The 16,513-nt window shown below is 39.8% G+C and overlaps 1 protein-coding gene across 1 annotated transcript in view; it reads right to left on the reverse strand.

Annotated features, from left to right (window-relative positions):
• Positions 1–1,305: 1,305 nt before the first annotated feature.
• zbtb16a (zinc finger and BTB domain containing 16a) overlaps positions 1,306–16,513 on the reverse strand; it is a 150,409-nt gene continuing 135,201 nt past the window's right edge. The window contains exons 6-7 of the mRNA XM_086309411.1: positions 10,347–10,517; positions 1,306–7,253 (exon numbers count right to left, since the gene is read on the reverse strand). Coding sequence (XP_086165537.1) covers positions 7,024–7,253; positions 10,347–10,517 — 401 coding nt within the window. The 3' untranslated portion in view covers positions 1,306–7,023. The remainder of the gene's footprint in view (positions 7,254–10,346; positions 10,518–16,513) is intronic.

Consider the following 16,513-nt stretch of genomic DNA (forward strand, 5'->3'; position numbering starts at 1 on the left):
TTTGATGTTTTGATGTGAGCTTGACCAACGATGCAAAATGATAACAGGTGATAAACATCAGCTATAACTTGCCACAGAAAAACCCCCTGTTTGGGGTCGTCTATCTTTGTGCAAAATCGGAACATTTTTTGTCTTGCTTCGCTTCCTCTCTAATGACAATCATGCCTGTGTGAGAGCACAGGTGCGCAGATAAACATGCCCCTGCATATCTAATGATAGCATTTATGACCTCTATGGCATTAGCGACTGAACAGACAAAAGGCAGTCAGGCTTGAAGTGGTGCAACAGTTACCGTTAGTACATTATGAGTGAGAACTGGTGGCAAACAGCCAGATGCTGAGTGCAAAGCTAGACAACTGAATGCACTTCAGCTCTGAGCATTTGTTGAAAAATAAAGCAGATTCACAGAAAACTGATGGTGGCATCAGTCAGATACTTTGAAATGGTTATAAAACGTTGATTCCGGTTACTTAATGTGGATATTTATTTTTTGCTTTAAGTAGGTCTTGCTGCTCGTAAACATGACCCTGCCCACATTACAATAAAGTAAAGCAAGAGTGGACGAAATCTTAGTTTTAAAAATGAGTAAAAATAATGTCTTTTCACCAGATTAAATACTAGTTATACAATAATATTATTGATATAGTCATTCTGAAAATAAAAGTACAGCATATGGTGAGTTGTGTTGAGATAAAATGAGATAAAGATAAAATCTCTCATATTCACTGGTCCTTTAAATGTAACCGGTCGTCTTTGGCGTTTATTTATTTGGTATTTTCATATCTGCAGTATAATAGTTATTTTCTTTGAGATATATAATACCTTGCTCTTTTATTTAATGCCTTTAGTTTTTAGGATAATACTGAATGTGGAAGTACTGTCCATCTACCCTGATAGATGTCTGCAGCTATTCCACGCAGACTTTTTCCTACTTTTGCCAAAGTTTGTATGTAACTTTAACAACGATTCAAAAGTTGTGAGTCTTTGTCTCTTGTGAAACAGGGTTTCCACTACTGTAAATAAAATAGTGAGCCAGAAAGAGGGCTAACACAGACAACATGAAGTCCATTTTTTATTTTTTTTTCTAACTGCAGTTTGAAAGTATACAACTGAACATCATGATTTGATTTCTGTTATGAGACTCATAAATAAAATTACAAAAAAATTTCACTACAAAAAAACAAACAAAAACAATCTACTGTTAGTAGGATGTAAAAAAACAAAACAAAAAATCGTTATATTTTCACTATCAAAGGCACAACATTGACTTTATCGACAACATGGAGAAGAAAACCTGCAGCATAATTCTTTTAATTTTCCTTTTTATTTTTTTCACACTCCATCAGAGAACACTGAAATGTTACAAAGAGATGTGTCTGATTCTACATGGAAAGAAACGAAAAAGAACAACTTCTATATCAACAGACAGTGGCTATAGATTGGTGGCACAGCTCAACAGGAAACGTACTGCCACAGAAAGAAATAGCACGTTGTCGCTGGAAAAGACAAAGGACCTTTGCAAAGCTCTAATGCCAATTTTCTCCAAAAAAAAAAAAAAAATTATATACCTGACAACAATAAGAGACCAAAATAAAGAAAATAAAAAATAATAATTGGGCACCTTCTAAGATTAGGCTAAGATTAGGTGCTGAGGTAGACAAAAACTATAACCATTCAAATCATAATAAAAACACTATTTTCTTAATATAGAGCAACTTGACTGGCACTTGTGCTGTCACAACAATGGAGGAAAGAAGTAGCACAGACAAGCCAGGGAAAGACAGAGAGAGAAAAGCTTTGTTACATAAAAAGCTTTGTTATGCTTGGTCCGACAGGGCAATTGGTCCTCAGTGCTAATATAAAAAAATACAATGTCTTGGTGCTTTGTTACTCAAACAAGTTTAGTCTAGACCTCGATGACACATGCATTGCAACACTGCATGAAATGGCTACTTTGTTCTAGAAACACCACACCCAAACACAGAGTGCCAGGTCCAGGGATGCCATGATTCCTCTCTGACGAATTGAACATCCCCTCTTAAATGCTTTTTTGTAGCAAAGAAAAAGTACTTAAAAAACAAACAAAACTGAAGCAACAGAAGGGTAATACCCCGGTGCTAACCTACCCAAATGGAGGTTTCTTTATCATTTTTTTTTTTACATTTTTTCCAGAACAATAAAATGTTCTGCTCAGCAAACCTGTTGCTGACAAAAAGAGAAAATTAGAATTAGAGAAGCAGACTCGGGGCCTCGTTTGCTCGCAAGAAAACAGAAAAATAAATCACAAAGCAGATCTCGTCCCCAAAAGTCTCTAATAGTTTCACGACTGCAGCACAAATTTCAGTAAATTTTCCCCATGTTTTGTTTTGTGTTGCTAAATAAATGCTTCTGGGAGCCAATCATAGAGCAGAGCCAAAGAACAGAAGCGAATGCACAATCCTAGTTGCTATTTCAATAGCATTAAGGGTTTATTGCAGTCCTTGAAAAAAAACAAGAAAAGAAGAGGCACTGCTCTATTCAGGATTAAAAAGGAAAAAAAGAAAGAAAATCAGGTCATTTTAGAGCGTCATGACATCCCTAGGGCGCTGGAGACACCATTTTTATTTTCTTCTGAAAATACAGAAACTAAGCAGATATAGATGGATATTTTTGTTGAACAATTTCCATTTTTAGGCACAAAGATAGTACAGAAACATCGGAGAAACACTGAGGGAAGAACTATATCAATGCCAATGTATATATATATTTTTCCCACAGAAAAAAAGTGGCATAGAATATCATTTATTTTGTATCTGATCTGTTTAGTGCATTTTTCCACTAATACACACCCACACGCACACACACAGTTACACACTCTTTCATGCACTCTTTCACCTGCACAAGAAAGTAGAAAACATTCAGAGGACAATGATAGGAATAATGTGACTGAACAGGTCTTGCATTGTGGTGTTCAGACTGAACCGTGACTGGGTATATTATAGTGGGTGGATATTATGCGAGGGTGAAAAAAAGCTCCCTCAAATCACAGTGTTAGAGAATAAAATGGCAAGACACCACGGGACATGCCATCCCTTCTTTTTTCTTTTTTTTTCAAGTACAAAAACAAAACAAAAAAACATGTCGACAGTCAAGTTTGATTGAAAAATCATGAATGACAAGTACTAATTGGTCGGTTTGGCCGCGTCCCCCTGCCGCCCCGCATATTATCATCTTTTTTTTTCTTCTTTTTTTTTTTCTCTCTTAACTTTGTCACATACACACACACACACACACACACTCGTAAAATTTGTGGCGGATAGATTTAGTCCTTCACCTACAATGCAATTGACATCCAGAAAGCAACACTTATTATTACAATATGTTCACACACATGTTTTTTTGTTCAACAATATCAAAGAGGAGCAAGGCAAATAAAATGATTCACACCCAAAAAGAGAAAAAAAAAACAGGTTAAAAAAAAAAAAAAAGAAATACAAATATTTGTGCCCTGCTATAACCCTCCACAAATGGAAAAAGGACTGACACTGAATACAAAAATATCACAATTTTTATATATCAAATTGCCTCTATTGGCTCTTGTTCAGGAATACACTCATTTCTCAAGAGAGCTTGTCTGCTGAGAGAATCTCTATTTTTAACCTTTTGTTTTATGTGTGGTTTTTTCTCCCTCCTTTTTTGATTACCACTTCCAGTTCCAATTGTCCAACGCACTCTGCATCACTGCAAAAATGACCTGTCCTGGGTGGTTCAGCGTTTTTTAGACGAACTTTCTGGTTTTTTTTTTGTTTTTTTCACATTACAAAACTACAATTCTATTCACATATGTTCAAGTTTAGATTCTTGTTTTTAAACCCTCTTAAAAGCAATAGTACTTCCTCTTATTTGCTGTATCCCTCATCACTTAAGGCTTCAAAATTGCTTTTTTTCCCCTCCATTCTCTCTGCTCTTCTGTGGTTGGAGGTGCAGGTTTGGGGGGACTATAAGAGAAGAATAAACATCATTTGGCATTTCTCATCCTATCAGCCTCTACTTTGTTATCTCTCATCCTTTTATATACATTTTGCTTAAAAAAACAGACAATCATAAATCAACTTAAAAAAAAAAAGCATGAGATGAAACAATGCAAAACACAAATGCAAAAAATGTGCTTTTACCAAGAAAAAAACAAGAAAAAGAAAAAAAAAAAACCAACACGACAACTTAGAGGTAGCTTTTATAACAAATGACCAAACCTTCCAGCTCTTTAACAAGCAGGGTTAATAATACCAAGTTTGGTAACGAGTAATGCACAAAGAAATACGCAACATAAGAAAAAAACAAACAAATCTCTTCGCCGTGGCACTTATTTTTTTTTTCCGTGTACGCATTGCTTCAATCATGTTCGCAATGCACCTTTCCAACACACGCTAACTAACAAATAAAAACAAAAGAAGAACTCCCCCAAAAAACAACAAAACAAAACGAATGAAACAAAAGGGAAAATTAAAATACACAAAAGGAACATGAGGTCACAAAAACGAGGTAATTCAAGTACAATGTGTTGAGATCAAACTCAAGGTAAATCATAAGAAAAAAACAAAACCCACAACAACAAAACAAGACGAGAGAGAGAGAGACGAAGTGCAGGGACAAAAACCACAGAGAAAGAGTTGATTTATTCTGTCATCTTACTGGTCGCCCCCTAAGCTGCTGGGCTGTGTCTCGTCCAATCAGTGATCTCCCCCTTCTTGGATATGTGATCAACCAGATACAACGCTGTGACGTGCAGTGATATTCATCAAAACTCCCAAGGTTCAACCATAATACCTGACTGCGTATACCGTAAAGGTCTAATGCTGCATTTCAAAGGTGTAAGAAAAGACTTTGCCGACTTGTAGTCAGAGAAAATGTTGGAGCAGGAGTTTCTCAGGTTATGTGTTTTTTCCCCCCCCCAAGAGAACCAAGGTCAGTGTTACAGCTTAGCATGAAATATCACGCCTGCTTTACAGCTGTTACCCTTTTCCCTATGCTGTGTTGTAAACAGGTATCCAACACACATCCTTTTAGCTATATCTTTGCCAAAAGCCTCAGTGGTAATTCAAATCAGTGCAACTACATTTGGGAATATGCATCATCTGAATACAATATCTGTAACATAACGCAGGACCTGCCAGTACTCAAGTGGTGCACATTCCAAAATAAACCTCACTTCCACACAATGACCTGGGGCTCGTGGATGAAAAGGTGCGTAGCCCAGCAAGTCTTGCCTGCTGGAACGTAAGCATGCATGCTGTTAATGTTGGATGGAGAAAGTCTTCCAGTGTGACCCACTGGAAACTAATCATAACCTGGGAATTACTGACTGAAAGGCAGCATTAACCTGCTACAGTATGTATGCTTACATGGTAGTAGAAGCCGGGCTTACAAGCGTTCACATTCATGTCACTATGCCATATAACAGTCTTCAAACTGCCACACCACCTATGACAAACATTAAGGTGTGCAGCTAAGGCATCCTCAACATTTACAACTAGCAGGTAAAGTCACAGGACTCTCACAGACAGCAACCTTTTCCCAAGTCACTTTCCGCTGCTTGGATTTCAAATCACTCCGGTGAACTGACAGATCTCTTGCAGTTGAAGTGTTTGCGTGTCAGTCAGTTTATGTACTTTCTTGTTAGTGTGGGAAAAATGATAGTCATCTGGTTAAACGTACATGGATACAAGCAGTCCAGTTATCTATTGCTCAATAAGTGAATAGGCAGGGTTTAATGTGAAATATTGTAGCGAGTTATGAGCGGATGAAAAAAAAAGTATATACCTTGCTGACGTCAAACAGAGACTGTTGTCGTAGTTTGTTTTACTTGTGCAATTAAGCCGTAATAAACTACGATGCAGAGCAAAAAAGATAAAAAATAAAAATATATATATATGTATGTATATATATGATGAAAAAGTAACACAAGTTAGCCTGTGGCTCTCTGGGGAGAACCGTGAGTGGCCAGTTGTGACTCAACCTTCTCCAGCCCTCATCTGAAAGAGATGCAGAACGAGGAAGACTACTGAGAACACTTTCGACACTTCCGACAAAGAGCAGCGCTAGCATTTTCCCCACTCACAACCAAATGGGTGCTTGGTTTGCAGCATTAAATTAATGCTTCTACTCGTCCAGTTCAACTGTTTTCATCTACTGCATAAGCCTACCGGCTCTGCTGCTGATTCTCAGGGGCTATCTCACTGCCACCATTGGGATCTGAAGGTTTTTCAGACATGGACAGGATAACGGGCAGATTTCTGTGAAAACTGCTCATGCATAAAACAAAAAAGGTGACAAAACCTATACATCCTCTACTGGAAAAGGAGAAGGTTGCGTGTATGTTCCCCCCAAAGCTGTTCATTTACTCCACAGTATTAGTTTCTTCAGGATGCATGCATGTTAAAAAACATGTCTCAGTCTTCTTCTGAGATATTTTTTTATGTAGTTCGTAACCAGAAAGATGTAGGTTTGCAGTGATACTTTGAGCATGAAAGCACAAAGTACCACTGCAGAACAAAACCCCCCCAAAAAGTTTTCCATTTTTTGAGCAAAACAAGACCTCAAAACGCAGTGAAGGCTCCCGACAGCATGGATGTAGAGGTTCAGATAGCCCTTGAGAATCTGCTTTCTCAACTCAGCAGCATCCAAGAAGTCACTTCCTTGCAGCTTGCTCACTTTATGGCGCTGCATGAAATGACCTGAAACAATAACACAGTTGCAGATGTAGTGAATGACCCGGTGAATCCGAACAATGGTGGAGAATTGATCTCCGTGTCCAAGACTTCCTCTTCTTAGCACGTTTGCCCCACCATCACCACCCTTTCCCCCCACCCCGCCCTCATCGCTTGCCTTTGCATGAAAACAAAAAACAGAAAACAAACCCTCTTGCTTTCCAGTCACTTCTCGTTGACATTCCTCGATCGTCAACACTCATGCCTCCTATCCGCTTTGTTACATTCCCCTTACCTCTCAACCCATCCCCTACCCTCTTCATTCACTTTCCTAGACTCAGACATAGCAGAGGTACAGGTAGGTCTTCTCTATACGCCAGTCTGGGGGGATGTCTTCGGGCTTGTGGCCTTTCATGTGCTTCTGCATGGCTGACAGGCTGGGGCAGTACTCCAGGCAGATGGTGCATTGGTAGGGCGAGGCGCCATTGTGGGTGCGCAGGTGCTTGATCATGGCCGAGTAGTCCCTGGATCGCTGGTGGCACAGCTTGCACTCGAATGGCTTCTCACCTAAAGATGAAGACAACAGTGTTAGCCTAAGTGTGACGTTAAACAGCAAATAAAGGAATTCAGTACTGAAATCCATTAGAGGGATGGAAAAACTGTACTAGTCTGTAAGATGTTACTGATAAGTGCATGACTTCTGCTTCTTTGCCTTAAAACTTATTAACTTTATTTAATGCAATGAGAAAAATCCTTGCTGTTCAAAATGCAGTAAAAAATGTGTGTATTTCTACAGCCAACGATTTTAAATTACATTTGAGTTATATATATATATATATTTTTTTTTTTTTTCTAACATAAGTCAGATAAACACACAAACAGCAAATGGACCAACAGGTTAGCAACTGTCTGAGCTGCTTCTGAGGATTCAGCTACTGTTCTGTGTCTTCAATCACCAAGGCCGCAGCAGTCAAAGGTATACTAGGTTATTTTGAATATCTGGATGTCAGAAAAATCTTACAGATTTTCAAGTTAAACATTGCCTCAAAAGAGGAGCTAAGGTGAAGGTGGTTCATCCCTGTCAGTTAGGTTTCACTACATGGTCTGTTTTGACCTTGTGTTGCCATCTTTATGTCTTTGGACAACAGCCAGACCCAAGATGTAATCAACCCAAATCTACCGACAGTTTAAACATGGTGTCTTTTGCACCAAAGAAGTAAAAGTTGTGGGAGAGAAAAAAAATCCCATCACCACTAAGAGATTTTTTTCTCTGTGTGGCTCACAAGAAACATTGACGCTATTATGATAATTGAACGATGCATCTAAAAAGTGACAAGTCAAAACCCAGAGGTGAAATCCCAAATGTCTTCCAGACGACACTGTGCACCAGTAAAAGATAATGGTAACTCTTTAAAGTCATTCTCAACAGCCTTCGATAATTGATACAAATCAGAAGTGAGAGGAGAATAAAAAGCTCCAAGTACATTAGTGCAGTTTTCTCACCTCTGAGAAATAAATAGAATACCCGTCAGGTCCAGTCAAAGTATCCCCCCACAGCAGCAGCGCACATGATGATTTGTTTACTAATTATTCTTACTTTAAAGGGATAGAACTGTTTCCATGTCATTATTTTATTAAAATACCCCTGTGTAAAGAGATTTTTGAAGGATCAAGGTTTTAGTTACATCAGGCTGTGCAACAGAAGAAAAAGAAAAGGAGATGTTCTGCTATTAAAACTAATATACATGGAATATTATGCCAGCAGTTTTAAAGTACATGCAGAGGATAATTTAACATATACTTTATTTGTTATTACTTGTAAAAACTGTAAAATTCAAAATTCAGCTCTTAGTACTTATTAGAGTGAGTAGCGGTAGAAATATGCTCAAAATGACCCAAATTAGAGAATACAAGAGTTATAAGAGACTCTCTAAATCATATCACCTGTTTACCTGTGATAAGAACCAGTCAGTACAATCAGAAGAAGAAAGAAATTCCAGGCGTATTTACTTTTATAGAATATGATCTAATCAACTAATCTACAGCACATTACAAGAAAATACAGCTGACGACACCGAGAACTCCTGCAAGTGTCATAAATCATAGTGCAACACTGCTTTCTTGCTGTGGGGGCTGCTATATTCCAGAGGCACATTTCAATTCAGCAACAGCGGCCAGCCTAAATGTGCTAATGATTTGAGTGATGGCACGGGATAATCCACCAGCGCTCAAGCCGGCAGACGCAAATTAGACATGTAAATGCTGACCTTTACCAATGGCATTTGAAATGGGCTGTCGGAAGTGATCTGGCCCAGCGCTCGCTGTCACCTTTCAGCTAGATCTTTGCGCATGTGTGCTGCGAAACGTCCGACTTTGTGCCTCTGCTGCCCAGCCCGTCTGCTCCTTTGAATCCCCGGTTAACCTTGACCTCCACAGGGCCCGGGTTACGCTTCCATTGAGCCAATAAGCATAAACACAGTGTTGCAGGCCCCGCGCTTCTTTGTAGCAGTGTGGACACCTGCATGATGTTGATATTGATAACCAGACTGTAAACAGGGTCGCTTCAAATAACCAGCTAATAATGAATTGCAAATAGGGCCCAGGTATTGATCCGCCATTGGCATTTGGAATGTGTGGAGAGGACGGGTCGGGGAGGGGTTGGGTTGCCAATGTCGATGATTCATCAAGCAGCTCCCTTTTGTGCGAGGTGGCCTTTGACTGTGAGCTTGTCACTTGCTCTTGTTATCTGCTGTTGCTCTCCAGCTTAACGCAAAGCCCCCCTCCCCAACACAAAAGGCGAAAGGGTGGATGGGGGGGGAAGCCAATTATTGGACAGGCTGCCTTGATAGTGTGGCTTAACAGCTGGTTTATTGAATGGGAGATGGGAGGGTGCTGCTATGTGTGTGTTTGAGAAAAAGGGATGGTGAGGAAGCATAAACCTTTGGCTGTGTGCCATCCTGGTGAGCACTTGTGGTATCCTCGCTCACTCTGCTACGTAGCACGCACTCATTCTCCAGGGCACCTAGCTTATTACTGTGTCAACATCTTTATGGGGCTCTAAATATACTAAGATCAATACAAAGTCTTCTGAGACATTCATCTACTGTATCTCAGCAACAAAGATATTCATCTGGTTTGGTCTGCGCCTTGCAACTTGGATTTTCTAGAAGAGAGTCCCTTAACAGGCTCCCCCATCATGCACCATATGTTTTAGAACACCTCATTACTGCAGTTTATGCTCTTTCTGCAAGTGAGGTGAGAAGAACTTAGTACAGTAAAAGACTCAAAAGCAAGTGTAAAACACTAGTCTGGCCTTTTTCACATAGCTGCTATCACCTGCAAAATTAATTTGTTAACATATTGTATCTGAAATGATCTGGCATCCATTTTTGTCCTGCCCAAGTTTGGGGGTCACTGGGCCTCTACAGACACCAAAACATTTGTTAACTGAGTATATATGAAAAATGTTGAACAGGAAGTTCTACAGTTTTTTGCTCTGAAACAAAAAGCTAAAGTTGTTGTGATGCTACACTGTGTTGCACACGATAGATTTTCATTTTCTACCGCAAACAACACAGAATCAAGTGAGAATAAATAGTTCCGAATGCTTTGATTGTTATCCATTATCGCTAAAGCCTTTACTTATTTTGGTCACAGTACCTGTGTGCACACGGTAGTGGGTTTCCAGCTGGTGCTTGAGGCTGAACTTCTTCCCACACCCGTTACATTCATAGGGCTTCTCTCCGGTGTGGATGCGCTTGTGGCCCTTCAGCGTGCTCTCATCTCGGAAGCAGCTCCCGCAGAACTCACACTCAAATGGGTGGTCCCCGGCTAAAATGTGGAAAGAAAAAATAGGACACATTCACACAAACTGCTGATGACATTGTATCATAAAAAGGCTAAAGACTGCACTGGTTGAGCTCGTGAAAAGATAGCTCGAAGGGTTAATGACAACTCAGTGCAAATGACAGCACCAAGAAGCTTAGGTTTTGTCTTTATTTACATGTACAATTCAAGTGTTACTCTAGTAATTGTGACAAAGAAGAACGTCAAATGTCTGAAAATAGCTTCCACCTTCAAAAAAAATTAGAAAGCTACTGTGAAGGAAGCCGCATTGCAAAATGTTTTACTTTATCTGATTATTTTGTCGGGGTTGTGCACAATGCAAGAGCAGCATGCAGTATCTTCCAATGCGTAGCTACATAAAGCCTTTAATAACAGCAGACAAGTATAACCCATCTGTTGTCTTTGTCTACAAATCACCTGCGCTGTTGTTTTGCTTTGTCCAAACCCTTAAATAATTGTAGCCTGTCATGGCTGCTCACCAGCCTCGAGATGTATTATTGACCATGCAGACCCAGTGTCACAATGCACTAATGGATCACCTAACTAATGTGCAAACCTAGGATAAAGAAGTGAGTTTGTCATCACAGAATCTATTATCCTTGGATATATATGTGTTTAATAGAGCTGGGCGATATGAGATTTTTTCATATCACGATATGTTTTTTTCCATTTCAGGCGATAACGATATCTATCACGATATAAGCCAAATAACTATATTTGTAAGATTTAAATGTGCCGTTGCTCACAAGTAAAATGTGAAATTATCAGCAGCTTGTTTTTATTTAAATATTTATTTCCCATAATAAGTTCAACAGGGTAGATGTACTTAAGGAACATGAGACTTTTTCAGATAAATAAAGGCAAATATTGCAAACTACACAAAAGGCAGCCGCTAAAGCGTTTAAGTTTCAAAATAGAACAAATGAAACAGACTAAATTGTCAATTCCACTTAGAAATAAAATATTAATTCTAAAAATAAATCTTAGTTTGTTTTACAGAAGAACAGACAAAACTGACTAACTTTTGTCAGTATCAAATAAACTGAGAACTAAAAGGAAATTCTCAATCTCTCCTTCTTGTATAGCTTAGCTTTTCAAACAGTTTTAACAGTTACTTTAGTCTGACAAAAGCCGAATGACGAATTAGCGCTTCCAGTCAGAGACTGAGGCTACGTCCACACGTACACGGGTATTTTTGAAAACGGAGATTTTCCGTTTTCGTTTTAAAAAATAATCCCGTCCACACATAAAGGCAGAAATGAAGGAAAACGCTGCTATGAACATGCCAAAGCAGCAGGTGGCGCTAGATTCCTAACCGTGCAGAAATGTTGGCCAATCAGAAGTCTAGAAGCCTCGGTGGGAAAAAGTAAACAAAGCTGCGGCATAGAAGCAGAACAGAGTCGTATGTGTGGACGGACAGTAACTGTGTGTATATGTAAGCATTTAAACACTGCAGAGAGTAGAATTAACAGTATTGTAGAAATTCATTTCACCGAAACAATAACGTGGCGCACAGTGTGACGCATGCACCAGTTTATTGTATTTCCAGACTTGCTTTCGGCACAATTTACAGTGCACGCTACTCTGTTTTTTGTCAGACTTGAAATAGCCGAAATACCTTCACACTACGGAACTTCTATGGCTCTTCCGTTCGACAATCTCTCCGGCATTGGAACCATCATCTGTTTTCTCTTCGGTCACGCTCGGTTGATTTTTCTAGTCGGCACACTCATTTCCTCCATTACCCGCTGGCTGCTTCCCAAACAAACACACGTGCGGCTTGGCACTTGTGCTGTACGTAACAAGTCACGCGACGTGACGCTGCGGCTATGATTGGTTCGGCTCTGCGCTACTGAATTTGGATCGGCTGACCTTTTTTTTTTTTTTTTTTTAAGACGACAAGAGCGGCGAGGTCTATCGCGATAGCTTAATTTCTCTATCGAGTAAAAGTTATATCGCGATACATATCGTTATCGTTCTATCGCCCAGCTCTAGTGTTTAAGCAGACCCAAATTCAGGCATTTGTCTTTAACTGGTCTAGTCGTAGAGTCCAAATTACTCTGCATCCTCGATCACTGCCATGTAGCCGGTCCTAAAACACAATATTTGTATTTTAGACAGTGTGTCATCATCACGGTTAAATGACAATGCCTAAAAATGTAAATGAAGATAAATGTACCATGTCTTGACATTCACTGGCAGCATGTTGACTGGCTTATATTAGCCTCCTTACGCCCCGTCTCCACCCTTCCTTAATTTTTCCTTAGATAGCATCATATTTCCTTCCTGAGACATCGCAGTTATTGTAGGCATCAGACTGCTGGCGGTTGTATAGCATGCATGCTTTCAGAAATGAAAATGATAACATTCTCCCCCTCATGCTGCCACTGCACAGGTCCCCACAGGGCTGCTGTAATGCATATTCAGATGTCAGTGATCAGGGATATTATGATTTGCAGGAGCCTCTCACCAGCAGTCCAAAGACTAATTGTATTTCCGTGTTTGATGAGGGGCTGCTTCTTGCGTCATTTGCTTCCCCCCAGTGTTACACTCTCCATCCACGTAATGTTGTGGATATTTATTAATGTATTTCACTCTACCGCTGCAGGTTTAAGTCACCATCAGTGACCTATGCCTTTCATTATCTGCCTGTCCAAGTAGCAACGTGCCAGAGAATAAATTGCATTTCTCGTTATGTGCTGCTACCACTGCCCCGCTGTTAAGAGACTATTTCACTTCCATCCTGCATATTTTATTTGAGATTTTATGTATGCACATAGAGTATGCACACATGTAACTGGTTTATTTAGAAGGAGAGACAAAGAAAGGATGGGAAAGGAATGTAAACTGGATACTCTTTAAATGTTGATCACGTGTCGGCTATGTTATACTTTTGGGGAGGGAAATGTTTTCAAAGCCTTCTGATGCTGGATGCATTCCCATTAAAGAGAATGCTGGGGATTGGAGGGGGTAAAGGGGGAGGGATAAAACTGAGACAGGGATGGAGCAGGGGATGTGGGTGTATATGGTGGCAGTGGTGGGGGCTGGGCAAAAATCAATAAAAGTGACAGTCTTTATTTGTCTGCATGAAGTTATCAGTGGCTCCCGCTGTAAGACATTATGCTCTTTCTAGCGTTTCAACCACAGCAGAGATCACAATCCATCACAGAGCTCGGTGGGCTTGCACGATGCTGCAAGAATAATAATTGAGCTCAGATTCACCTGCCTTTAATTAAGGCCTCCGATCAAACCAGCAAGTGGGATGCTAATACTCGAAGAATGTCTGTGGAGGGCTATTTACGTTTAGATGCATGTTTCTGTGCTAACGTGTGCTGTTGGCAAACATCAAAAATCTTCCATTAGTAGGAAAGAACTTGATTCATTTGATAATATAATAAAGGATTTCTGCACAATACAGATTTCTACACAATATGTATTCTGTATGTTTGTGATGGTGAGTTAGTGCTATTTAAATTAAATTGGAAAACACAATAAAGAGTTTTGGAGAGTGTCCATGATCTCTCTTATAGCTTTGTAAATGATCTGAAGCTTAGATTTGGTTTATAAATCACTTCAATTTAACCCATTTACACTGACTTTATCTCAAGTTACTGTAGACATTTATGCAAATCTTACAAGAAATAACAGCAATAAACAAAAAGCAAGAAGAAAACAACCTCAAAATCATATTTGACAACAATGCAAAACAAAAAAAATAGTTTTCCTATACCCAAACACACAAATCAATGCTACAGTTACTGCGCTAAAGTAAGGGTGCCTCTGTTAGTCTGTGCTGGCTACAACTGCTTTAGCTATATATAATGAATAGACAACAAATATATAATATTCAGGCTTAGAGACCCAGTGTAAATCTAATTAAGGAGCTTCTGGTATCAACAGAAGCTAAAAAATAACCGTGGTATAACATACAGAGGGGGTTCGGTCTCACTCAAGCACCCTGTTGCTGGATGCTCATCACGCATGTTATCTCCCATTGCCACTCGGGGACGCCAAAGTGCAAAGTTGCACTGCAGAGTTTTATATAAGTCGGACACAATTCTGTAATCACATTGTGAGAATGTAAAGGAGCAGACAAGGCTTCATTTTGTCAGGATATATTCTCATGGGAGGCGGAGAATAATAGGAACACGTCCTCCGTCCATCCCAAATCTGCTACTATTACTTCCCCCATCTCTCCATCCTTCCATTCTTGCTTTCCTCTTTATTTTCTCTCCATTTCTCCATCCCTCTGTGGTGTGACCACATGGCAGGGACGCGACAGATGAGGACCCGGCAAAGTGAGGTGGAACCACAGCATGGTGACTGAACCCAAGGGTGCCCCCGAGCATCACCACCTGCGTCTCCTGACCCCTCCTCATCACCTCCTTTGACACCCCAAAGGACTGCTGAGGGTTCCTGTGCCCATGGGCACACGGTGCGTGTTCATTATATACGGTAAGAGGCTGTAAATCACCAGGCTCCATCACTGCCAGGACCAGAAACTGCCTCATTCTCTCTCTCTCTAAATTCAATTCAGCCCTCTCTCGCTCTCTCTCTCTTTCTGGCTGTAGCACTATCAAATACAGCTGCGAACACAAAACACCCCGCCACAGCAGACAGCAAATTGGCCCAGAGTTAAAAAAAAAAAAAAAAAAAGGGAAAAAAAAAAACAGACACTTACACACAGACAGTGCACAACAACAGAATATTAATGAAGGTCTGGTCTGTAAAGAGAGAGTGTGTATGTCTGTGTGCATGTGGTGCCGGGGAAGAAAAATAACACAGCTGCTATGACTGCCACTTTTTATGAGCCAACATTGTGCATTTGTGCGTGAGTGCTCGAACCTATACTGTACTACATGCGCGAAATAAAGACAAAAATAAATTTAACAGATAGGCAACATCGCAGTAAGAATGTGCAATAGGATGTTAAGGGGAGGTAATGAAACCGCAGGTGGATGGAAGAAAATGAAAACACAGTGATGGAGGCGAAAGAGAGATGGCAAGATTAAGATGCTGAAATAAACACCATTAAATCAGGTTGTTTTTTTTTTCCTGCTTCCTCGTCCTAAACGGTGATCCAGTGTCAAAGCCCGCACCAGCAAGGCTGCGTTCAAAAGATAAAGCTGCAGACAGGTAAAATGAAGCACGCGTAATGAATGTCCATAAAAGTGCTTTTGCTGCTTTCTGCTGTCAGCTGATACAACCGAATAGTGAGTCAACCAATAACCAAGCAATATCTAGAATGCTTTGTATGGAAGATGAGCTGCCATTGTCTGTCCATAAAAATTAAGGTTGAATACCAGGAATTGAGGTTTTGGTATTTACTGGGGATTTTTTGTCAAAACTGAGCCGTGCTTCTGGGAAAATACCTGCCAGGAACCAGTGCATCCATGATACATTTGTGTGCTGGAAACAACTGCGCGCACTGGAACAAAGACACCTCATCCAAACCTCATTTACCACACAACTGTCACACCTAAACGCCAAAGTCTGTCACTGAAAAGCCATTATTACGGTAATATAATATGGATCAGCGTTTCTCCTGCAGTGTTTTGTTTTCAATTACTTTCCATGTTTCAGTGTCTGCCTTAAGTCCAGATGAGAGGAAATACAATTTTTCCAGGTCTGAATGAAGTGGAAGGCTAAATCTGTAAGAACAGCACACCCTCCGAAAACAACAAAAACAGATCAACCATCACTAAATCAGAATAAGAGAACAGACAAGAAGAATGAATTAATTTTGTGATTTAACTTGGCATATAACTAACTGCTTTTCCCAAAATTAGAAAAACAAAGAGAAAAAAATGGCGGCATGTGAAAGGTTTTTCTCCTCCCTTTGCAAAGCAGGTTTTGTCAACAGGGACACTGTTGTGCTGCTTTAATATATAATGCAAGTGTAATATAATATAATATAATACTTACATGAAAATATACAATGATGTCACAATTATTATAATATATGCTTTTTTAGATTTAAA

The sequence above is a fragment of the Aulonocara sp. 'chitande type north' Nkhata Bay genome, linkage group LG10, assembly GCF_057382095.1.
Source record: "Aulonocara sp. 'chitande type north' Nkhata Bay isolate Kocher_YH1m ecotype deep benthic linkage group LG10, A_spYH_male_GT1.1, whole genome shotgun sequence".
Classification (NCBI taxonomy): domain Eukaryota; kingdom Metazoa; phylum Chordata; class Actinopteri; order Cichliformes; family Cichlidae; genus Aulonocara; species Aulonocara sp. 'chitande type north' Nkhata Bay.